The sequence below is a fragment of the Schistocerca serialis genome, chromosome 6, assembly GCF_023864345.2.
Source record: "Schistocerca serialis cubense isolate TAMUIC-IGC-003099 chromosome 6, iqSchSeri2.2, whole genome shotgun sequence".
Classification (NCBI taxonomy): domain Eukaryota; kingdom Metazoa; phylum Arthropoda; class Insecta; order Orthoptera; family Acrididae; genus Schistocerca; species Schistocerca serialis.
The window spans coordinates 575,258,203-575,283,363 of NC_064643.1; the positions used below are offsets into that span (position 1 = coordinate 575,258,203).

The following is a 25,161-nucleotide window of genomic DNA, read 5'->3' on the forward strand; positions in this document are numbered from 1 at the left end:
CTGGAACCGCGTGACTGCTGCAGTCGCAGGTTCGAATCCTGCCTCGGGCACGGATATGTGTGATGTCCTTAGGTTAGTTAGGTTTAAGTAGTTCTAAGTTCTAGGGGACTGATGACCTCAAATGTTAAGTCACATACTGCTCAAGCCATTTGAACCATTTCTTTCCGTGTTGACACTGGGATTCCCAAAGCAAAGACTGCGATTTATTGGCAGAACACTCAGAAAATTTAAGCAGGTCTACTAAAGAGACTGCTTACACTACGCTTGTCTGCCCTCTTCTGGAGTACTGCTGTGCATTGTGGGATCCTCATCAGATAGGATTGATGGAGCACGTTGAAAAAATTCAAATAATGGCAGCTCGTTTTGTATTATTGCGAAATAGGGGAGAGACTGCCACGGATATGATACACGAATTGAGGTGACAGTCAAAGGCATTTTTCGCTGGAGCAGGATCTTCTCACGAAATTTCAATCATCAACTTTCTCCTCAGAGTGTGGAAATATTTTGTTGCCACCCACCCGCATAGGGGAAAGTAATATCATAATAAAATAAGAGAAATCAGAGCTTGCACAGAAAGATTTAAGTGTCCGTTTTTGCTGTGCGCCTTTCGAGAGTGGAACAGCAGAGAAGCAGGTTAATGGTGATTCGATGAACCCTCTGCCAGGCACTTAATTGTGAATTGCAGAGTAATCATGTAGCTGTAGACTTCAATGGCTGCTTCACAACTCAAGTCATTTGTAATCTTTCCTCCAGCACCAGTTTTTCTGAAATATGTAGATGGGAGTTAGCCCTGCAACACATCCTTCACTTATGATAACCCACTGCACACAACTATCTCCCCTTCCTCTGCCCTGCCACACCTTACCAATCAAGTCCCTCATGTCATCATCATTGCATGCTGCACAAACTCACTGGCTCCTGTGCTCATGTGTCACATTTCTATCACTCATTCATGCTGCCTATCCCACTCACATTCCTGTTCCACACACCTGCTGCCTCTTTCTGAGCCATCAGCCACCCCTCCCCAGTCTTCCTGCACACTCTCTGCTTCTTTTTTTCCCTCACCCACTTCATCTGAAAGCCCCCCCCTCCCCCCTCCTCACTGCAGTCTACATGCTGAACTGCAGTTCTGCCATCATGTATTCAACCAGAAAAATTTGGCTGTACAGGTGTGTGTGTGTTTGTGTGTGTGTGTGTGTGTGTGTGTGTGTGTGTGTGTGTGTGTGTGCAGGCACACACACTCATGCACATGCGTATATGTATGCATTCATTTAGACCAGAAAGGAGATGGACTGAGACCATTAGAGGCCAGAAGACCTAACAGGGTACTGTACAAGAAGAAAAAGATGATGAGGTAAAAGAGAAAGTTGGTGCGGTTTTAATTGTTTTTTGGCATGGCTGTTGACAGCTCAACACTACTCATAAATGATTTACATTCTGCCAGAATTTCCATACCATGTTTATGTGGAATATTTCTCACACTAACTACTGTTTTAACACTATTTATAAATAACTGAACACACGTTTATCACAAATATCAGCATTTTAGAAGGTTTACAGCAAGAAAATATATTTCATTTAAGTAATTTATGAAATTATGAGTAAATAGTGATTGTTTGTCTGCTTTCTTCATAATTTTATTGTAATTATTTTAACTTTTTAATAATATAAAAATAAAGTAATTAGATTTATTTGACAAATTATAGTGTTTGTCAATCAGATAGATTTCTTACTTCTTGTAGGCTGCGATGCCCATGTTTCAATAAGAAGTCATTATATTTTTGTCGAACTTTTCCTGAATTCAAGTCAAGCCATTCAACTGCCAATGGTGGAGGCAAACTGCAGAACTCATCTCCTCGACCAGTTGAAAGAATGTCATATGCTATTTCCTTTAATGCAAATCAAAGAAAGAATTACTTTTTTTAGTTGCCTTACGGATTGTTCAAATATAAAATGCAAAATTATGTAAACACATCATATTACAACAGTTTCAGATGAAAGTGACAAACAACTTTAATTATTCAGCAATCAAAAAAAGGGAAAAGAACTTTCTATTTCCTTTTAAATTTTTCTAATGTTCTGCTTGCACTACCCTTTTCCAACAGAACAACTGAAACTATGAACAGCTCAGATTTCCAACTTACTCCCTAACTATTAATGACAAATCACAGTGTAACACTCAACATAAATATCCAAATAATCATTGGGACTTGGGCATTTAAAAAATAAATAATGTTTTGTAGAACTACAATAGGAGGCAACACTACTCATCAAATAAATGAAGTGGTGAGTTGTGGACATGCACATAGAAAGCATTACAAATTGTTCAGCTTTTGAACAAAGCCCTTCTTCATGAAACTAACACAGCACTGAAAGCTGTAGCCTGATAATGTTCTCCAGGTTTTGAAACTATATTTCTTCTTTGTAAGTGGCAAAAGGAGAGAATGAAAAATGTTGAAGGATAGAACAAAGAGAGAAATACCCTCTGCTTTGTATGTCATAAAGGTACAGGATTATTGCAAATGTAATTTAACACAATAACATAAGCAATGATATTCATGTGGAACAGGTAGATTCATTCATTTACGCAGTTTCATTGGTCCTGGTTATGCCATGAACAGCAGGAATCAGCAGACATTTTCAGTTATTTTGCTCTAAGAATACTATCATTATTTTTTAATGTTCAAGAAATGTGCGAATCTCAGTACGATGATGCAGATGGTAAAGGAAATCAGCATGCACAGGGCAAAAATAGTATATTCAATGAGCATGCAAGTCCTCTAGAAAAAAAATTTGTCACTGCTGGACTTTATGAGAACTAGATACGAGCAAGAAAAATGTCTTCCAAATTACAAAGTGGAATATTGGGTATTTGAATGTTGTGAGAAAACTGGAAACTCTGAAGAGAGGAATTAACACGCCAAAGATGGACTTAGTACAGGAAGGTGACTGTAGGATAACACCAGTATCAACAAACAATCATTATGAATTGGAATGTGGATAACACAGTGAGTTATTACGGCAATGCAATGACAGAAATAAACTGAGTGGCAAAGACTTTCATTTCAACATATGCCATGTATAATGGGGCAATTGATGGTGTATTATGAGTCAGATTGCTGCTGGTTTCAATGAGGGTCATTAGGGACCCCTTTCTACCAGAACCGTATGAAAGCAAATGCACTACATAGGCTTCAGCAGCCAATAATAGGTACCACACCTAGTGCTGTTCCATGGCTTTTGTGTGAAAAGAATGTAAAATGCTTTTTGTCTACATCACATGTGAGCACTTAGAATACAAGTGGTGTAACTCACATTATTTTTGTTTTGAGACATTTAATGGTTTACTGGGATTGTTATAGAAAATTCAGCATACTTTTTGCATTTTTTTTTTTTTTTTTTCAAAATGTATTATCAGAACAGTATTGCCACCAGAGGTTGTGCTAAAATTACACCGGATTTCACACTCTCCCTCCTCTCATCACCATACAATGCAATCATGACACCACATTACACACACACACACACACACACACACACACACACACGCACATACATATAATCTCTCCATGTATCAAATACACTTAACAAACAAATTTCACATTTCATGAAGGATACAGAAAATAATATTTAAAAAAATCCTGGATCATTACAGCCGTGTGACATATTAGATAATCTCCAGCATGGTTTCAGAAGAGGTCAAAGTAAGCACGTCAGCTGTAGTACAATTTGTCCATCTTGTGCTTGAAAAAAAATAAAAGAAAAATTCCAAGCAGCAAGAGTATTCCTGGGCCTCTGGAGGGCTTATGATAGAGTACATCATGATGTGGTCTTATCAAAGATTTTGAAGAGTGGTGTCACTGGAAAACATGTAATTGCTAGAAACATATTTAAAGGGTAGACAGCAGTGCACAGAGATTATATGCTGTAGTGGAGAAATACTAGAGAGAAGAAGGTCAAGGATAAGAAATACACAGTTTGAAGTTCCTCAGGGCTCCATTTTAGGTCCAATCCTATTCATATGCTATGTAAATGATTTTCCAAGTTGTCTTGACAATAAGCAATTGATCGCTATGTTTGCAGATGATACATTTTGTGTCTGCTGGACAGACAGTGAACCCAGCCTAGTTGAAGAGATACATAAATTTATTGAAAAGGCAAAAGTTCACTTTGGAAAAGACAATCTAAAAGTAAACATAGGAGGAACTAATATTATTCATTTTAAACGAAGTGGTCCAAACAAACAAAACTCTATGATTGACAAAATTCTACCAAAAACCTTAAGAAATGTAAATTCTTGGGTTTATGCATAGATGATGGACTTTCAAGGTAGCAGCAAGCTGATTATGTCTGTAAAAAAATAAAACCCAGTTTATATGTTTTAAGAACATTATCACCACATCTTAATTCTGAAACCCTAAGAACTGTGTATTATGGATTAGTGTACCCTTTCTTGTCTTATGGAACAGTAATGTGGGTGGGAGGGAGGACATTCAAAACTAATATGAAAAAGAATTAAATTTTTACTCTGCAGCGGAGTGTCTGCTGCTATGAAACTTCCTGGCAGATTAAAGCTGTGTGCCAGATCAAGACTCAAACTTGGGACCTTTGCCTTTTGTGGGCTAGTGCTCTACAATTTGAGCTACCCAAGCACGACTCATGACCCATCCTCACAGCTTTAATTCTGCTAGTACTCATCTCCTAACTTCCAAACTTTACAGAACCTCTCCTGTGAACCTTGCAGAACTAGCACTCCTGGAAGAAAGGATATTGTGGAGACATCTCTTAACCACAGCCTGAGGGATGTTTCCAGAAAGTTTAATAAGAAAAGGGTTTTCATACTGCAGAAACGAGCCTTGAGGAGCATAGGAAAAGTAAAACCAAGAACTTCTTGCAAAACCCTATTCATTAGACACAATATTCTCACAGTTTATGCCATGCATATATTAGAAACTATAATGCCAGTGAAAGACGACACTAAGATCACAAAAAGAAATACGGATACTTACAACTATGAAACAAGGGAGAGAAAAGACTTTCATATGGTTAACAGAAATTTAACTTCAGACAGTGAAAAGCCCCTATGTCAAAGGAGTTGTTTTTAATAACTTGGTAGCAAACAAAGTTAAGATATTGATAGGGGATAATTTTAAAAAGCAAGTCAGGCATTGGCTTACCCAAAAAAGCCCTTATAACTTGAATTTATCACGAATTATACATAATAAAAAATAAAAAAAATTTAAAAAATAGTAATTTTAAAAACTTTATACTTAGTTGAAAAACGCACATGCATGTAAAATTACATGTTATGAGCACTAAATTGAAACTGAAATTGAAAGGAGCCAGTGCACATGAAGGACAGGAAAAACCTTCCCAATTAGGCAGCTGACCTACCTGTTGGGGTCTCCCAGCTAATCGTGTGATACAATTTTACTTTAGAGTATTTTTTTCTAACACAAATTAACATTTTCAATAAATGTTATCCAGTTGTAGAGCAGATATAAAGACCTAATGAAGTTACACATCTTTGGGATGTAAACAGGTAAAGGATTTTATTTACTATAAACAGATTGCTACTTACTGTAAAGAAGACACATCAAGTTGCAGACAGGCACGATTAAAAGACATTCATCTGTAACTGTTGGCCACAACCTTCATTAATAATGAGACACACACACCCACACAAATTCACACAAACACACACACACACACACACACACACACACACACACACACACAAGCAACCACATCTCACACACATGACCACCAACTCCAGCATCTCGGGACAGGATGAAACATCACATGGGATGCAAGCAGCAGTCTGGAAGGGCTGAGGAAGGGAAGGGGAAGGGGAAGGGATAGTAGTGTATGGGCAAGGAGTGAGCCAAACACTGTCTGGTGGAGTGTGCAGGGACTAGACTCCAACAGGCACTGTGTCAGGAGGTTGTGGGGCAGGGGGGCAGAGAAAAAAAGAAAAAAAAATTAGAGGAGTGGAGAAAGATGGGTGGATGTGTTGGCAGAAGGGTGCAAATAAGAAGAATGGAAGATGAGAATGGGGAACATAGGGGGTGGAAAATGTTGGGTGGAGGGTGTGAGGACAGTATGTCACTCTAGGTGGAGACCAGGATAATTACAGGAGTGGAGAATGTGTTGTAAGGATAGCTTCCCTCTGTGCATTTCAGAAAAGCTGCCAGTGGAGGATAGGATCAAGATAGTTCAGATAGTGAAGCAGTCATTGAAATCAAATGTGTCATGTTCAGCTGCATGTGCCACAGGTGGGTCAACTATACTCTTGGCCACAGTATGGTGGTGGCCACTCATCCTGGCAGACAGATGGTTGGTAGTCATACCAAAATAAAAAGCTGTGCAATGATTGCTGTAGAGCTGGTAAATGACAGGGCTCCTTTCACAGGTGCCCTGACCCCTGGTGGAGCAGGATAAACCTGTGTCAGGACAGGAATAGGAGGTGGTGGGTGGGCGAAATGGGCAGATTTTGCACCTGGATCTTCCATCGGGATATGATCCTTGTGGCAAGTTGGGATTGGGAGTGGCATAGGGATGGACTATGATGTTATCGAGGTGATGGAACACCACTTTAAGAGTAGTGGGGAGTATCTCAGGTAGCACGTCCCTCATTTCAGGGCAGGATGATAGGTAATGATAGCCCTGGCGAAGCATGTGGTTCAGTTGTTCCAGTCCAGGATGGCACTGGGTGATCACGGGGACACTCCTTTGGGCTGATATCTGTGGGTGGTGGGATGATTGCGGTTGTGAGGGGAAATGCTTCAGGAGATCTATTTGCAGACTAGGTCTGGGGAATAATGCCAATCTGTGAAGGCCTTGGTGAGATCCTCAGCATACTGAGCAAGGAAGTTTTTTTCACTGCAGCTATGCCCCTGCCCCCAGCTATCCAGGATATACAGGAGGAAGTTTTTGGTGTGAAAGGCCTAGTCTAGTTACCTGGGGATGGTGTGCCTGCAGTGACAAAAACTCCATTGCTCAGTATGCTAAGATCTCGCCAAGAACTTCAAAGACAGGCACTATCCCCCAGACTTAGTCCATAAACAGATCTCCCATGCCATTTCCTCTCACAACCCCAATTCTCCTACTACCCCCAAAAACCAGCCACAAAGGAGTGTCCCCTTCATCACCGAGAATCACCCTGGACTGGAACAGTTGAACCACATCCTTTGCCAGGGATTTGATTACCTGTCATCATGCCCCTGAAACGAGGAACATCCTAACATCCTACCCAAGACCATTCCCACGCCTCCTAAAGTGGTATTCTGTCACCCACCCAACCTCTATAAAATCCTAGTCAATCCCTATGCCACTCCCAATCCCAACCTCTTGCCACAAGGATCATATCACTGTGAAAGACTCAGGTGCAAAACCTGCCCAATCCACCCACCCAGCACTTCTTATTGCAATCCTGTCACAGGTTTAACCTACCCCATCAGGGGCTGGGGCACTTGTGAAAGCAGCCATGTCACTTACCAACTCTGCTGCAATCATTACACAGTTTTTTTTATATTGGTGTAACTACCAAAAAACTGTCCACTGGGATGAGTGGCCACTGCCAAAATGTAGCCAAGAGCAAAGTAGACCACCCTGTGGCACAACATGCAGCTGAACATAACACGTTTGATTTTAATGGTTGCTTCACTACCCAAGCCATATGTGTGTGTTGTGTGTGTCTTTCTTTACTGATGAAGGCTGTGGCCAAAAGCTACATGTGTGTGTCTTTTAATCGTGCCTGTCTGCAACCTGATGTGTCTTCTTTATGGTAAGTAGCAATCTATCTTTTCCTACATTGTTGATATTCCTACCTGGAGTTTCCATTGTTTGTTATTTACTATAAAATTATACACGGCAGGGAAGAACACTTATTTATGCAATTTTTGTTATTCATCATTGATACTATCATTTTCGTTCAGTGGCCCAGTGTCTTCACCATCAGAAGAAAAACAAAATTGAATGCTGTTGTGATTAACAGGTGGCATGAAATGCAAATTTTCTTCTATGTCCTTCTTCTTTTCTTTTGTAACAGACCATGATCCTATGTACAGCTTTCATTGAAGAATGTTAGTGAGAGCAACTGTGCATCTTTTTTTTAGGTCTCAGTCTGAAATCCAACTTGTGAAATTCCATGTCTGTTTAAATAGCTTTCCTGAAAAAGAGTGTGAATGCATCACTCTTTTGGTACTGAATCCACTGCATCTTTAGCCATGGCACAGGATGATTTTCAGTGTTGGTGTTCCTTCTGGTGTCTGACTTTGACAAGTTTTACACAGACAGGAAGTCATTGTCTTTGTCATTACAGGACATAATGGGGAATTTTTTTCCTTGACTTGACAATAATATTGTAGCAATCACTGGAACAAAATGTCTGTTGTTTCTCCCTGTTGTTTTCTACTGAGGCAAAAATCATGGGAATGGTCAGTTGTTATATTGTAATGTGCAATTTATCTACAGCTGTTATGTCTCAGATGTTGTACTGTATACTGATAAAAGCACCAAACATAAGAAACTATTAATTTTGATGTAATGTAATAACATAATAAGAAAATATAAAATACTGACAAACTAGCTCTGGATGACTCTGAATAGGGTGGAAAATACTCATAGCTGGATCCATTATCATCCCAAACAACTGGTTCCCTGTATGAAATTTTCACTCTGCAGCAGAGTGTGGGCTGATATGAAAGTTCCTGGCAGATTAAAACTGCCACACTGAGTTTGATTCTTGATCTGACACGCAGTTTTAATCTGCCAGGAAGTTTCAACTGGTTCCCTGATGCTGTCTTCATTACAATAAATCTTGTTGAACCACAATGAATAAAATTCTTACAACTAAAAAAGTAAAATCCTATTATTGGCACAATAATGTCCACAGCAAATTGAGAAAACTCAATACAATAGCAGGCACAGTGATGTAACTCCAAACTACGCCACTTCAGTTGTTAACAGATAGAAGTCTCTACTTACAGCAGAAACTTGTGCCGCTACTTTTGCAGCTGCTACACAAGTTACAAATTACACCATTTACTCTATTAATAGAATGCAATGTGCTGAACAAGATTTCGATACTATTAAAAAAATAAATAAAGAAAAGTGGAGCTTTAAGGAGCTAATATGTTGACAATAATAAAATAAGCTATATGGGGAAACAATTAGTTGTATGAGAGAGAACAATTAAATAATATTGGAAGATCAAAACAATATAGCAAAAGAGGGAAAAGAAACCAAATTATGGAAGAGAATGAACTGGCAGGGGAGAAGACAGGGCCTTCTGGAGCTCTCTTGTAGGTTACAGTGCAAGAGGAAAGGTCAGATATATGGGACAACTATGTCTAAAACCTCCATAATGTAGAAAACGTGTGCCACAGTATGATCAAATATGATCAGGTCAGGTTGACAGAGGAGATAGAGAAGATCCAAAGAACAGCGGTGCGTTTCGTCACAGGGTTATTTGGTAAGCGTGATAGCATTATGGAGATGTTTAGCAAACTCAAGTGGCAGACTCTGCAAGAAAGGCACTCTGCATCGCGGTGTAGCTTGCTGTCCAGGTTTCGAGAGAGTGCATTTCTAGATGAGGTATCGAATATACTGCTTCCCCCTACTTATACCTCCCGAGGAGATCATGAATGTAATATTAGAGAGATCTGAGCACGCACGGAGGCTTTCCAGCAGTTGTTCTTCCTGCGAACAGGAAAGGGAGGTAATGACAGTGGCACGTAAAGTGCCCTCCACCACACACCGTTGGGTGGCTTGTGGAGTATAAATGTAGATGTAGATGTAGAAAATGAGCTTGCTGAGAAAGAAATAGATGCTCCAATAATAAAATTTGACAAAGCACTGAATAATGTGTGTTCAAACAATTAAACTACAATGATATGCCTTTGAAGTTATTGAAGTCAGTAGGAAATATAGAAAATAGGAGCCTATTTCATGCAATTTCAAGAACTAATGGAAACAGAGACATATTGACAATTTATTTTAATAATAACAAAAAATAAGCATTATGTTCAAACTATGAAATAATGCATGACAAAACTGCAAACAATGAGTAAAAGATATTGTCTTTGTGAATTGCTGATTAGAAAAGTATATAGATGAAGACAATGAAAAATTGGAGAGATAGGGTTAAAAATCAATTAGGGTTCAGGAAAAAATCATTGTGGCAAGAGGGTTCTGACATATTGCGCTCAGTAATGAAACGAAAAACACAGGAAATCTTCGAAACCTTGATGGTGTTATGGACTTATTTGAGGACCTAGAGAGACCTCAATCACATGAGGTGGAACACTGTATTTGAAATCTGCAAATAATAATCTACATTATTTAAAATCACATTGCAATAGGGAACACTAAAAATAAGTGCAATGATGAACAAATCTATGTTAAAACATGGTAAATATAACACAGTATTGGAACTTGCTGATTATGTTTCTTAACTTCTTTGTCATCAAAGTGATGAAAGCAGTGAAAGCAAATCCAGAACAGGAATCAAAGTGCAAGGGTATATTTCAGTCACTAATTTCACAGGCAATATATATTTCAAGCAAGAAAGTCTCACAAGAATAATAAAAATGATGAGCAACTGTACAAAAGATGACTATGTTTCATTAAATAATAAAACTGTTGAAAACATGGTACATTCTCCTATTTAGGGAGCAAGATGTCCAGAGCAAGGAACACATCATAACCAGATTGTCACAGGCTAAGAAAACATCTGTGAAGAAAATAATTCATTCATGGGTAAATACAAACAGTAGCAATTATAATAATACCATCACCTTATAAGCAACACCCTTGTAACAAACTGTGAAAATTACAAGGAATGATGAATGTCAGTTTACAATCTAATCGTTACACAAAGATATCAACACAAGTGATATGATCCTTTAAAATTATTTGTAATATGCTTTCCTTATTCACAAAAACTTCATATATAACATCTCTCCTTTAATTTTATATGTACATTAACAGAAATTTGTGCAGAAAATTTCAGTTATAACTGCAGAAGAATTCAGTTAAAGAATACTGAGGAAGCAGGTGTCTGTGTCAATTATATTTAAATACAGAGTTATTACTGCTTGTGCAATTCATACCACTAAGCAGTGCATTTAAGAGTTAAATACTAGCATACCTTACCCACATTTAAGAAAGTGATTTCTTAAAATTTCAGTAGATATCCTGCTTCTTTTTAATATCAATATCATTATGGAAGCATTTTCACTCTTGCTGAACAAAGTTGTTCATGACATAATACATCACGGAGTAAATGTATTGACATGTTATGAACATTAATCCTAGCTGTTTATAAACTTACGACTTGGGATTCTTGGAGATATTCCACACAAATACAAATTGATTTTTCTCTGTGCTGTTAAAATTTTCTAGGAAACTGATAAGTTGCCACAGTATGTAACACCATAACACATTACTGACTGAAAGTCACACAGTGGAAAACCCAGGATGGAATGTAACAATGTTATGAAAAGGAAAGATGCTACTCAGTATGTAGCGGAGATGCTGAGTCACAGATAGGTACAACAAAACGACTCAACTCAAACACACCAATGGCAGTCTCAGACAACTGAAACAACGCTGCAAGCATCAGCACCAGCGCATGATGGGAGTGGCGACTGGGTGGGGGTAAGGAGGAGAGGCTGTGGCTGGGAGGGTGTGGGATAGAATGCTGGGGGTGGCAGACAGAGAAGTGATACAGTTCACACAGAGTACATGGGAGAGGTAGATAGGGAGGGGGGGGGGGGGGGGGAGTAACAGAAAAGCAGAAAAATAAAAAAGACTGGGTGTGATGGTGGAATGATGGCTGTGTAGTGCTGAAATGGGGACAGGAAAAGGGCTGGATGGGTGAGGACAGTGACTAACAAAGGTTGAGAGGTTGAGGCAAGGAGGGTTACGGGAACACAGCACATATTGCAGGGAAAGTTACCACCTGCATAATTCAGAAAAGATGATGTTGGTGGGAAGGATCCATATGTCACAGGTAGTGAAGCACTTATTGAAATCAAGGATATCATGTTTGGCAGCATGTTCAGCAACAGGGTGGTCCACTGGTTTTTTGGCCACAGTTTGTCAGTGGACACTCATGCGGACAGAAAACTTGTTGGTTATCATGCCTACATACACTCCTGGAAATTAAAATAAGAACACCGTGAATTCATTGTCCCAGGAAGGGGAAACTTTATTGACACATTCCTGGGGTCAGATACATCACATGATCACACTGACAGAACCACAGGCACATAGACACAGGCAACAGAGCATGCACAATGTCGGCACTAGTACAGTGTATATCCACCTTTCGCAGCAATGCAGGCTGCTATTCTCCCATGGAGACGATCGTAGAGATGCTGGATGTAGTCCTGTGGAACGGCTTGCCATGCCATTTCCACCTGGCGCCTCAGTTGGACCAGCGTTCGTGCTGGACGTGCAGACCGCGTGAGACGACGCTTCATCCATCCCAAACATGCTCAATGGGGGACAGATCCGGAGATCTTGCTGGCCAGGGTAGTTGACTTACACCTTCTAGAGCACGTTGGGTGGCACGGGATACATGCGGACGTGCATTGTCCTGTTGGAACAGCAAGTTCCCTTGCCGGTCTAGGAATGGTAGAACGATGGGTTCGATGACGGTTTGGATGTACCGTGCACTATTCAGTGTCCCCTCGATGATCACCAGTGGTGTACGGCCAGTGTACGAGATCGCTCCCCACACCATGATGCCGGGTGTTGGCCCTGTGTGCCTCGGTCGTATGCAGTCCTGATTGTGGCGCTCACCTGCACAGCGCCAAACACGCATACGACCATCATTGGCACCAAGGCAGAAGCGACTCTCATCGCTGAAGACGACACGTCTCCATTCGTCCCTCCATTCACGCCTGTCGCGACACCACTGGAGGCGGGCTGCACGATGTTGGGGCGTGAGCGGAAGACGGCCTAACGGTGTGCGGGACCGTAGCCTCGCTTCATGGAGACGGTTGCGAATGGTCCTCGCCGATACCCCAGGAGCAACAGTGTCCCTAATTTGCTGGGAAGTGGCGGTGCGGTCCCCTACGGCACTGCGTAGGATCCTACGGTCTTGGCGTGCATCCATGCGTCGCTGCGGTCCGGTCCCAGGTCGACGGGCACGTGCACCTTCCGCCGACCACTGGCGACAACATCGATGTACTGTGGAGACCTCATGCCCCACGTGTTGAGCAATTCGGCGGTACGTCCACCCGGCCTCCTGCATGCCCACTATACGCCCTCGCTCAAAGTCCGTCAACTGCACATACGGTTCACGTCCACGCTGTCGCGGCATGCTACCAGTGTTAAAGACTGCGATGGAGCTCCGTATGCCACGGCAAACTGGCTGACACTGACGGCGGCGGTGCACAAATGCTGCGCAGCTAGCGCCACTCGACGGCCAACACCGCGGTTCCTGGTGTGTCCGCTGTGCCGTGCGTGTGATCATTGCTTGTACAGCCCTCTTGCAGTGTCCGGAGCAAGTATGGTGGGTCTGACACACCGGTGTCAATGTGTTCTTTTTTCCATTTCCAGGAGTGTAGAATGTAGTACACTGGTTGCAGCTTAGCTTATAGGTCACATGACTGGTTTCACAGGTAGCCCTGCCTTTGATAGGATAGGATATGTTAGTGACTGGATTGGAGAAGATGGTGGTGGGAGGATTATGGGACAGGTCTTGCTTCTAGATCTCTTACAGGGGTATGAGCCATGAGGTAAGGGATTGGGGGCAGGGGCTGTGTAAGGATGGAGAAGTATATTGTGTAGATTTGGTGGACAGAGGAATACCACTGTGGGCAGGGTTGGAAGTATAGTGGGCAGCACATTTCCCATTTCAGGGCACGACGAGAGGTAATCGAAACCCTTGTGGAAAATGTAATTCAGTTGCTCCAGTTCTGGGTTTTACTAAGTAACGTGGGGACTGCTAGTCACTGCAGATGCGATGACCATGGATGGCTCAGCTGTATGGAAGGGATTTCTTGGTACGGAACAGGTGGCAACTGTTGAAGTGGAGGTACTGCTGCTGGTTTGTAGGTTTGATATGGACGGAGATACTGATAGAGCCATCTTTGAGATGGAGGTCAACATCTAGGAAGGTGGCTTGTTGGGTTGAGTAGGACCAGGTGAAGCTAATGGGTGAGAAGTTGTTGAGATTGTGGAGGAATATGGCTAGGGTGTCCTCACATTTGGTCCAGATAGCAAAGATGTTATCAATAAATCTGAAGCAGATGAGGGGTTTAGGATTCTAGGTCTTTAGGAAGGATTCCTCTGGATGGTCCATGAATAGGTCAGCATAGGATGGTGCCATGTGGGTGCTCATAGCCATACCCTGAATTTGTTTGTAAGTAATGCCTTTGCAGGAGGAGTAATCTTGGGTGAGGTTATAGTTGGTCATGGTGACTAGGAAGGAGGTTGTTGGTTTGGAATCCATCGAGTATTGGGAAAGTTAATGTTCAATAGTGGTAAGACCATGGGCATTAGGAATGTTAGTGCATAGGGATGTGGCATCAATAATGACGAGCAAGGCACCATGTGGTATAGGGACAGAAACTGTGGAGAGGTGGATTCCGTGTAATAGGTTGAATGTGCTAGTCTACGAGAGCAGAGATTCTCTCACTGGGGGCACAGTAACCAGCAACAATTAGGCATCCTGGGTGGTTAGGAAGCATATAGAAGATAGGAGTGTGGGGAGTGGTAGGGGTGAGTAGAGAAATGGACTCCAGGGAGAGTTTCTGGGATGGACTTCGGGATTTGGGTAGTGACTGTAGATCATGCTGGATTTCAGGAATGGGGTCACTGTGGCAAGGTTTGTATCTGGAAGTATCTGACAGCTGGCGGAGTCCTTCAGTCAGGTAATCCTTGTGGTTCAAAACAACAGTGGTGGAGCCTTTGTGCGCAGGTATGATTATAAAGTCGGGATCAGTTTTTAGATAGTGGACGGCGATTCTTTCTGCGGATGTAAGCTTAGTTTGTATGTTGAGAGACTTGGGGAATGATGGTGAGGCAAGGTTTTAGGTTAAGAAATTCTGGAAAGTTAACAGGGGTGATTTGGGGGCAGTTGGGGTGGATCACAGTTGGATGGAGGAGTGAACTGTGTTAGCCAAATTTCAATATTGGGCTTCGGTTGAGTGTGGTTGGTAGAGTTGGTGGAGAAAAAGTATTTCCATTGTAGGGACTGGGAGAAGGAGAGAAGTTCTTTAACAAGTCATGCATGATCAAATTTGGGAATAGGGCAAAAAGTGAGACTTTTGGAAAGGACTGATATTTCTGGGGGACTAAGGTTTCTGGAGGAAAGGTTCATGACTGTGTTGTAGGTCTGTTTAGGTTCTGGTTTCTGTGTGGTTGTGGGAGTGGGTTTTGGAAGGTGGGGTAAGTGTAGTAGGTCTGTGAGACAGGGTTTGTTAGCAATGAGAGGAGAAGGGGGAGGTTTGGAGGTTATTGTAGAGGTGGTAGACAGTGGTACTCAAAGGCAGGAGTAGGAAGTGAGCATGATGGAGAGCATTTTGTGGTGGCATTGTGTATGTTGCTCAAGTTCCTGCAGGGTAAGAGATTCAATGTGTGTTACAGTTCCAGGAATTTGGGATTGCATACCATACCACACATTGGAGCTCTTGCCTGCAGGAACTTGAGCAACATGCACAATGCCACCTCAAAAAGCTCTCCATCCAGCTCACTTCCTATTACAGCCTTGGAGTACCACTATCCACCACCTCTACAACAACCTCAAAACCTCCCCCATGTCCCCCCATAGCTGACAAACTCTGTCCTGCAGACCTACTACACTTACCCCACCCTCCAAAACTCCCTCCTACCACCACACAGAAACCAGAACCTAAACAGATCTGCAACACAGTCATGAACCTTTCCTCCAGAAGCCTTAGCACCCAGAAATATCAGTCCTTACCAAAGGCCTCATCTTTTGCCACACTCCCAAATTTTATCAAGCAGGACTTGTTAAGGACCTTCTCTCCTTCTCCTGGTTCCTACAATGCAAACAATTTTTTGCCACCAGCCCTACCAATCAGTCTCAACCAAAGACTAATACTGAACCTTGCCTAACTCAATACACTCCTCCATCCAACCGTGATCCACCCCCACTGCCCCTAAATCACTCCCTGTTATCTTTCCAGAATTTCTTAACCTTGAACCTTTCCTCCCCATTGTTCTTCAATTCCCTCAACATGCAAACCAACTTTACATCTGCAGAAAGAACCGCAGTCCACCATATAAAAACTGATCCTGACCTTATAATTTTACCTGCGGACAAAGGAGCACCACTGTTATTTTGAACTGCAAGGATTACATGGTGGAAGGACTTTGCCAGCTGTCAGATACTTCCGCCTACAAACCTCAACACAGTGACACCATACCAGAAATCCAGCAGGATCTCCTGTCATTACTCAGATCCTTAGGCCCATCCCAAAACCTCTCCATGGAGTCCATCTCTTTACTCACCCCTACAACTCTCATGCTCCCACCTTCTACATGCTTCCTAAAGTCCATAAACCTAACCAGCCAGCATTCCCCATTGTGGCTGGTTACAAAAGATAACAATGATTTCCCCCACCGTCTCTCCACAGCGCCTGTCCCTTTACCACATGTTTGTCACTATTGATGCCACCTCCCTATATACTAACATACCTAATGCCGACAGCCGTACCACTATTGAACACTGCATTTCCCAATTCCTCCGCAATGTCAACAACTTCTCCTCCACTGGCTTCACCTGGTCCTACTCAACCCAACAAGCCACCTTCCTAGATGTTGACCTCCACCTCAAAGATGGCTACATCAGTACCTCTGCCCATATCAAACCTACTAACCAGCAGCAATACCTCCACTTCAACAGATGCTACCCATTCTATACAGTTTAGTACAGTTTAGCCACCTATGGTTGTCGCATCTGCATTGACAAGCAGTCCCTCTCAAAATATACCGAGGGTCTCACTGAAGCCACCACTGGCTGTAATTATTCTCCCAACCTTGTACAAAAACAAATCTCCCATGCCTTACCTTTCCAATTTACCACCACCTCCCAAAGTCCCGCCATCCAGCCACAGAGGAGCATTCCCCTCGTAACTCAGTAAATCCCTGGACTGGAGCAACTGAATTACATTTTCCACAAGGGTTTCGATTACCCCTCGTCGTGTCCTGAAATGAGAAATGTCCTGCCCACTATCCTTCCCACCCCTCCCACAGTGGTATTCCGCCATCCACCAAACCTACCCAATACACTCATCTATCCTTACACAATCACTGCTCCCAGTCCCTTACCTCATGTTTCATACCCCTGTAACAGACCTAGAAACAAGACGTGTCCCATAATTCTCCCACCATCACCTACTCCAGTCTGGTCACTAACATTACCTATGCTATCAAAGGCAGGGCTGCCTGTGAAACCAGTCACGTGATCTACAAGCTAAACTGCAACCACTGTGCTGCATTCTATGTAGGCATGATAACCAACAAGTCTTCTATCCGCATGAATGGCCACCGACAGATTGTGGCCAAGAAACAAGTGGACCACACTATTGCTGAATATGCTGCCAGACATGATATCCTTCATTTCAATGACTTCTTCACACTCTGTGCCATATGGATCCTTCCCACCAACACCAGCTTTTCTGGAATACACAGTTGGGAACTTTCCCTGCAATACATCCTATGTTCCCATAACCCTCCTGGCCTCAACCTTTGTTAGTCATTGTCCTCACCCATCCAGCCCTTTCCTGTTCCCATTCCAGCACTACATAGCCATCATTCCACCATTACATCCAGTCTTTTTATTTCTCTCCTTTTCCACTACTCCCCACCCCCCTCCCTACTTTTCCCATGTCCTCTATGTAACTTGCAGCACTACTCTGTCTGCCACCCCCACCATACTATCCCTCCTCCTCCCCACCCCAGCCTCTCCTTCTTACCCCACCCAGTCACCACTCCCATCACGCACTGGTGCTGCTGCTTGCAGTGTGGTTTCAGTTGCCTGAGACTGCAGTCAGTGTGTGCAAATTTCATTTGAGTGTGTGTGTGTGTGTGTGTGTGTGTGTGTGTGTGTGTGTGTGTGTCTATCGTCTATTGTTGATGAAGGCCTTAATGGCTGAAAGCTTTAAATGTGAGAGTTTTTTTTGTTGTTGCACTTATCTATGATTCAGCATCTCCTTATATGCTGAGTAGCAACTTCCCTTTTCATATTACTGTTAACTGACTGAAAGGGTTTGAAGTATGGTGGCTGAAGAACAAGTTTCTGAAGTGAATATCTGAAGCAAGAGATGAAACTTGATGAGCACTGTAGAAGAACTAGAGAAGACTAAACTGGAAAAAATTTAAAAAGTACATTAGGAAGAGGTATTGGAAAGAATATGAAAAAAAAACATTTCTACAGAATCATCATACCAGGGGAAGTGGCAAACAACCTGGGCACTTCCTAAGTCATCCAAGGACCTGGAAACAAGAGGAGCAGTAGAGGAATTACATAGTTTATTTTAGAGTAAATAAAAGAGATCATAATAGATTCTGGGTCTAGTAGGTATGCAGATCTGAAGAGACTAGTAAGAGGCATAAATTTGTTGAAAGACTGAAAAGAAATGAATTTTCATTTTACTCAATTTGTTTTTCAACTGCTGTATTTAGCTGCTTACTATCAATAATCTACACATTTTTAACTTTCAACAGTCACTGCATGTTTTGTCGTTACTTCAGCAGTATTTCTTCCCTTTACTTTCAGGCAAATGTACCTTATAGTAATTTCACATAAATCATGCCCATTTATACTGATAAGCTCCAACTCTGATTCGTCATGATGTTTTGACTTAACTCAATAATAAAGTAGTCTTCCAGTAGCTGCGAAGATGTAGAATAAAGTTTCTTCTTCCCACTAAATATCTGTAACTTTTAAGTAATTTGGCCCTTACCTTGAGAGCTACTGGTATTTCTGCAGATAAAACATCACAGCATTGTGATAAAAACAGTGAAATGTCACTTGCATGATCAACACTAATATCTGAAAAAGGAAAGAACAATTAATTTGTAAGTTTTTAAGTATAATACATTAAATATTGTGATAAGCAAATAACTGCTTTTTTCTCAAATGTCAAAGGTGGCTATATAAATCTCAGTATACAATATTACAATTCCATAAACTTTTACTGATGTACTGCACTGCTGGAAATTTTATGGAAGTACTCATTCAACCATAGATTTGTAATCCTATTAAGAAGAACCTGCATACTGTACATCAGCACGAAACTATCTCTATTTTTCTCCCCTCAATGTGGTGACACAGGCTATCTGTCCTCTTTAATCACTCCCAATCTATCACTCTCTCTTTTCTGAGTATATGATTCTGAAAGCTCAAAAAGCATTGTCTACTTTTAAACATATAATCCTGGTTCATATTTTCCTTTTAGTATGACTGATGAAATGACAGTTTCATTACATTCTTTCACCATAATTTATTATGATGGTTATTATTTTTCAGCTCAAACTGTGAACATGTTTTAAAAAGAAAGTAGTTCCCTCCAGGAATTACATCAGTATTTAACTAAAAAACAAAATCTGTAAAGTATTTAATACACTGCAATGCTGTATTATCACAGCAGCTTGAACTTGTGCCTATCACTGGAGTAACAATTCCTGGACATCTAAAATGGAGTCACTTGTTTAGAAAAGAGAATTACCTCCCACTAGATGTCAGATGTGATACAAGAGACACATCTTTGGCGGTTACGTTTTCTTGTTTCATTGACAAATAAGTTATAGCTAATCGATGACACTATCAAATTAATCACATCATACATGTTCATGGAATCTGAGTAATTATGATTTAGCAAATTTGACCAGGTGGAAAATGTGAAAGTTGTAATTTTGAAGAGGTTATTTTCTGTCACCCTGCTTACCTTTGCTTCTTTCTGTTAGTACTATCATTGACACAATTTGTGAAATGACACTAACTTGTGATGTATTTGAGTGGCATTTTATTACCTGCAAAAAAAAAAAAAAAGGAAAAAAAAAGTATTACCAGTTATAAAACAAGCTGTGATACAAAATGTATTTTCAGCATGAATGAAGGAGTCTATTTACTACGTGAAAGTAAACTGTCAGACACATAGCCTAGAAAAGATACAAGATTATGACTCTCGGTATCACACATTCTTGCGAGGAATACAGACATAATTACCTCCATCTCTGTTTTCCTTCCTTTATTTTTTTATTTAAATCTGGTGGACTTAGAAGGATTATTCAAGAAATAAAACATAATTTTCCTGCCATATTGTTTAGCAGATCAGTCACAATGAGAAGTGATGTATGGCATTACCAATACACTCTGAAAAACTAATATCATGATATACCAAGCACAGTAAGTGGAATCTGATAAATGATAACTAATGGTATGCCTGATACTGTGGAATCTTTAATCTGATAAGTCTGCACTGATACACTGATTATAATATTGTAAAAAAATTAATTATTGTACGTACTTTTCTGTTTTGTGTTCTTTGTGGTCAGTCTGAAGACTGATTTGAGGCAGCCCTCCACACTACTGTATTCTGTGTATACTTTTTCATCTCCAAATAGCTACTGCAAGCCATATCCATCTGAATCTAGTTACTGAACTCATCTCTTGGTCTCCCTACACAATCCCCCCCCCCCCCCCTCCCCCAATTCTCTCCAATACTACATTCATGATTCCCTGATATGTCCAAATGTGTCTTATCTACAAATCCCATCTTTCAGTAAAGTTATGACACAAATTTCTTCTCCCCTATTCTATTCAACACTAACTCATTAGTTACACAATTTACTCATTTAATCTTCACCATTCTTCACATTTCAAAAGTATCTATTCTCTTCTTGTAAGAACTGCTTATTGTCTACCGTTCTCTTCTGTGGAAGGCTACACTCCAGATAAATGCCTCCAGAAAAGACTTATTAAAACTTAAATTTATATTAAATGTCAACAAATTTCTCTTCTTTAGAAATGATTTTCTTTCCATTGCCATTCTATATTTTATATCCTCTCTACTTTGTCCATCATAAGGTATTTTACTGTCCAAATAGCAAACACCTCATCTACTACCTTTAGTGTCTTGTTTCATAATCTAATTCCCTCAGCATCACCTGGCTTAATTCAGCTACTTCCTATTGCTCCTGGTTTAATTCGTTATTGTTCTTCTTATATCTTCCTTTCAAGGCACTATCCATTCCATTAAACAGGACTTCCAAGTCCTTTGCTGTCTTTGACAGAGTTAAATATCATGAGCAAACTGCAAAGTTTTATTTCTCCTTGCTTTCCTTCACAGCTTGCTCAACATACAGATGGAATAACACTGGTGACAACCTCCACCAGTGCTTCCCTTTCAAGCCCTTCAGTGCTTATAACCACTGTCTGATTTCTGTACAAGCTGAAAATAATCTTCCACTGTCTTTATTTTACCCCACAACATTCAGAAATTTAAAGAATTTATTCCAGTCAACACTGTCAAAAGCTTTCTCAAAATGCACCTATCTTCTACTATAAGTTATAGGATCAATATTGCCTTGCATGTTTCAACAGTTCTCTAGAACACAAACTGATCTCCTCTGTGGTCAGCTTCTATAAGTTTTTTCCGTTCTTCTGTTAACAGTTCTTGTCAACATTTTGCAACTGTTTGTGGTCATCAGTCTTCATAGTCACACCTGTCAGCATCTGCTTTCTTTGCAATTGACATTAACACATTTTTCTTGAAGGCGGAGATTATGCCCCTGTTTCATATATCTTGCACACCAGGTGTGATAGTTTACCCATGGCTGGCCCTCCTGAGGATCTCAATAGTTCTGAGGGAATATTGTCTACTCCAGTGGCCTTGTTTCAGCTTAGATCTTCCAGCACTCTTCCATACAATATTTAACATTTTGAACACCACATATCACAGATGAAAGTAAGTATAAGTGGAACCTAGAAATGTAAAAATTAGAGATAATGAAAGGGTTGTATGGTGTTATAAATAAATAAATGAAATTCAGAGGCTCACTCCTTGATATTTGCAAGTTGGGTGATACCTAGCCCACTGTAAGGTTTGTACCACCTGTGGAATCAATTCAGTTTCAAAACTTAATGCATGACTTTTGTTATATGTTTTGTTTTTGCAGCAGGATAAAATGCTCTGTTTTGTAGACCAATAAATTCTGATTTGGACTGGTAATGCTAGTTTTCACATGTGTGCAATGTTGCCTGAAAATCACATAATTGTGATTGTGGGTTGGTCACAGCTGGTTAGCAGGACTGGTTTTGGTGGAAAGCACTGCATATGGATTATGACAATAAAGTATAAATAGCAACTAACAATATTATGAAAAGGATAGATTGCTACTAACTGTAAAGATAACACACTGAGGTGAAGACAAGAGCAATGAAAAGATGGTTATACACTGAGATTTCAGTCAAATCCTTCTTCCAAAAAGGAAACACACTCACATTCACAGAAGCAAGCACAGCTCATGCACACATGGCTGCTATTTGCAGCCATCCTGGCACGAATAAAACTGTTGTGTTGAGTGAAAGCAGCAATCCAGAGAGGGGTGGGCAAGGGCAGTGATAGCAGCATACAGCTTGGATGAGAGAAGTCAGTACTGTCTGGCGGAGTATGCAGGGAGTAGATGGCAGCAGGACAAGGCTGCCAGGTGCAGTGTCTGGAGGCTGTGGGGGGAGGGAGGGGGCAGGGAACAAGGAGTGGAAAAGGAGAGGAGCAGATAAGTGGAAAAGACTGGTGGGAGCATTGGCAGAGAGCTGTGCACAATGAGGGTCAGGGGATGTGGATTGGGAGGATGTGACAATACAGAGGGGGCTGAAACTGTTAGGTGGGAACAGTATGTTACCTTAGGTTAAGGCTGGGATATTTTGGGAGTGGAGAATGTGTTGTAAGAGTAACTCTTATCTGCACAGTTCAGAAGAGCTGATGGTGGAGGGAAGGACCCAGATGGCCCAGGTTCTGAAGCAGCCACTGATATCAAGCATGTTATGTTCAGCTGCATGTCAAGTCACAGGGTATTCCACTTTGCTCTTGGTAACAGTTTGGCAGAGTGGCCATCCATCCTGGTGGGTGGCCGGTTGGTAATCATATAAAAAACTGTCCAATGACAGCAGCTTATATGACACAGCTGCTTTCACAGGTGGTCCCGTCTCTGATGGGGTAGGGTAAAGCTCTGACTAGGCTGGAATAAGAAATGCTGGGCAGGTGGATTGGGCAGCTCTTCCCCCTGGGTCTTCTATAGGGGTATTATTCCTGTGGTAAGGGGACTGGGATGTTGTGAAGATTGGATGGGTGACTGAACACCACTTCAGGAGGGGTGGGAAGAGTCTTGTATAGGTTGTTCCTCATTTCTGGGCACAAAGACAGATACAGTCAAAGCCCTGATGAAGATTGTGCTGATGAACAGAACATGCTTGATTTGAATGGCTGTCACACAGTCCACATCATCTGGATCCTGCCCTTCACCATCAGCTTTTAGGAACTTTACAGATGGGAGTTATCCTTACAACACATTCCCCACTCCTGAAATTATCCCTGGCTCAACCTACAGTAACCTGCTGTCCACACACCCGTCATCCAACAGTTTTCACCTCCTCTGTCCTAACATCTCCTCACAATTCACAGCCCTTCATCCTCACTGTGCACTGTTCCCTGCCAATGCAACCACTGGTCTTTTCTCCTTCCCTGTTTCTCTCCTTTTCTGCTTCATATTTCCCGACCCTCTACCTCTATCACAACCACCAGATGCTGCATATGGTAGTGTTGTCCTGCCACCATCTAGTCAAATCATGCTCTGCCAGACAGCACTGAGTTCTCTTCCCCCACCCGTCCCCTGCTATTCTTCACCCTTGCTCAACCCAATCTGGATTTCTGTTTTTGTTCAACATGGCAGTTCCATTCTGGCTAGAGTGGGTGGAGACAGTGGTCAAGTGTGTGTGCTTTCTTGTGTCGATGTGTGTGTGTGTGTGTGTGTGTGTGTGTGTGTGTGTGTGTGTGTGTGTGTGTATGTGTGTGTGTGTGTGTGTGTTTTCTTTTCAGAAGAAGGTTTTGGCTGAAAGCTCAATATGTGTCAGTCTTTTCACTGTGCCTGTCTGCAACTCAATCTGTCATCTTTACAGTGAGTAGCAACCTATTCTTTTCATAATGTTGTTGACATTACAACCTGGACTATTCACTGTTTCATTTCAACAGCAACAAACTAATTTAACAACTTTATTGAATAGGTTAGGGAGATTTACTGTAGTAGGTTAAACAGTTGTCTGAAAACTGAGAGGCACTGTCTGACAAACAATAACTTGTACAAAGTAAATAAATTCTGTCTCCAAATAATTAAGATCAGTGGACAGAAACAGCCATGGAAATTCAGCAGTGTCAGAGACAACAACATTTGTTTAATAACTTGGAGACATTCACATCTCAGACAATAGAAACCACAAAACTGATAGATGTGGCACTGACAAAATGAACTGATGAAAAGTAAATTGAATATATTGCAGAAATCAAACATAGTGTGGCCAAATTATGTGGGCCACTCTCCGACGAAAGTGACATTTGCAGTCAGGCTCACAAATTGTTAATGACACTGACTCACAAGAAACCTCTGCAACTGTAGATCATGCAAAACTAAAACAAGTGGAAGATTTAGAAGTTGATGCAAGGTCAGTGACATTAAAAAATGTATGCAGTATGGTAAGGTATAACTTGGGGTTGTTGTTGTAAAATTTGACACATTAAATCTGCATTTAAACTGTGGTACAGTCATCGAGCTGTGACAGATATTGATAGGCTAAAGGAACATAGAAGCAAACCTGCTACTGAGTTGTAAGTAAGGCAACAACTGAAATACCATGCAGCAATAGAGCTTGAATAGCTGGTACCGATATTTGTAGTGGAAGACTGTGAATTTCAGCTGCATTAGTTTAGTAACTTCTAAAAAGAGCAGAATAAAACACATCCTATTGTGCTTATAAAACCATTCTGAGGGATCCTTCCCAAAAACTGGGGTAGTAAACAAGATACCCACTTTGTTGCTGAGAAGGCAATGCTTTCTTGTGTGTGACTGAAGCTGGGGAAATTTATTAATGATGTACTGACTACAAGCATGGGTTTCCGATGA

The 25,161-nt window shown here is 41.3% G+C and overlaps 1 protein-coding gene across 1 annotated transcript in view; it reads right to left on the reverse strand.

Annotated features, from left to right (window-relative positions):
• Positions 1 to 25,161, reverse strand: part of LOC126484991 (putative phosphoenolpyruvate synthase) — a 317,801-nt gene that overhangs the window by 74,524 nt on the left and 218,116 nt on the right. The window contains exons 19-21 of the mRNA XM_050108598.1: positions 19,932 to 20,016; positions 18,948 to 19,036; positions 1,734 to 1,889 (exon numbers count right to left, since the gene is read on the reverse strand). Of these exons, the coding sequence (XP_049964555.1) occupies positions 1,734 to 1,889; positions 18,948 to 19,036; positions 19,932 to 20,016 (330 nt within the window). The remainder of the gene's footprint in view (positions 1 to 1,733; positions 1,890 to 18,947; positions 19,037 to 19,931; positions 20,017 to 25,161) is intronic.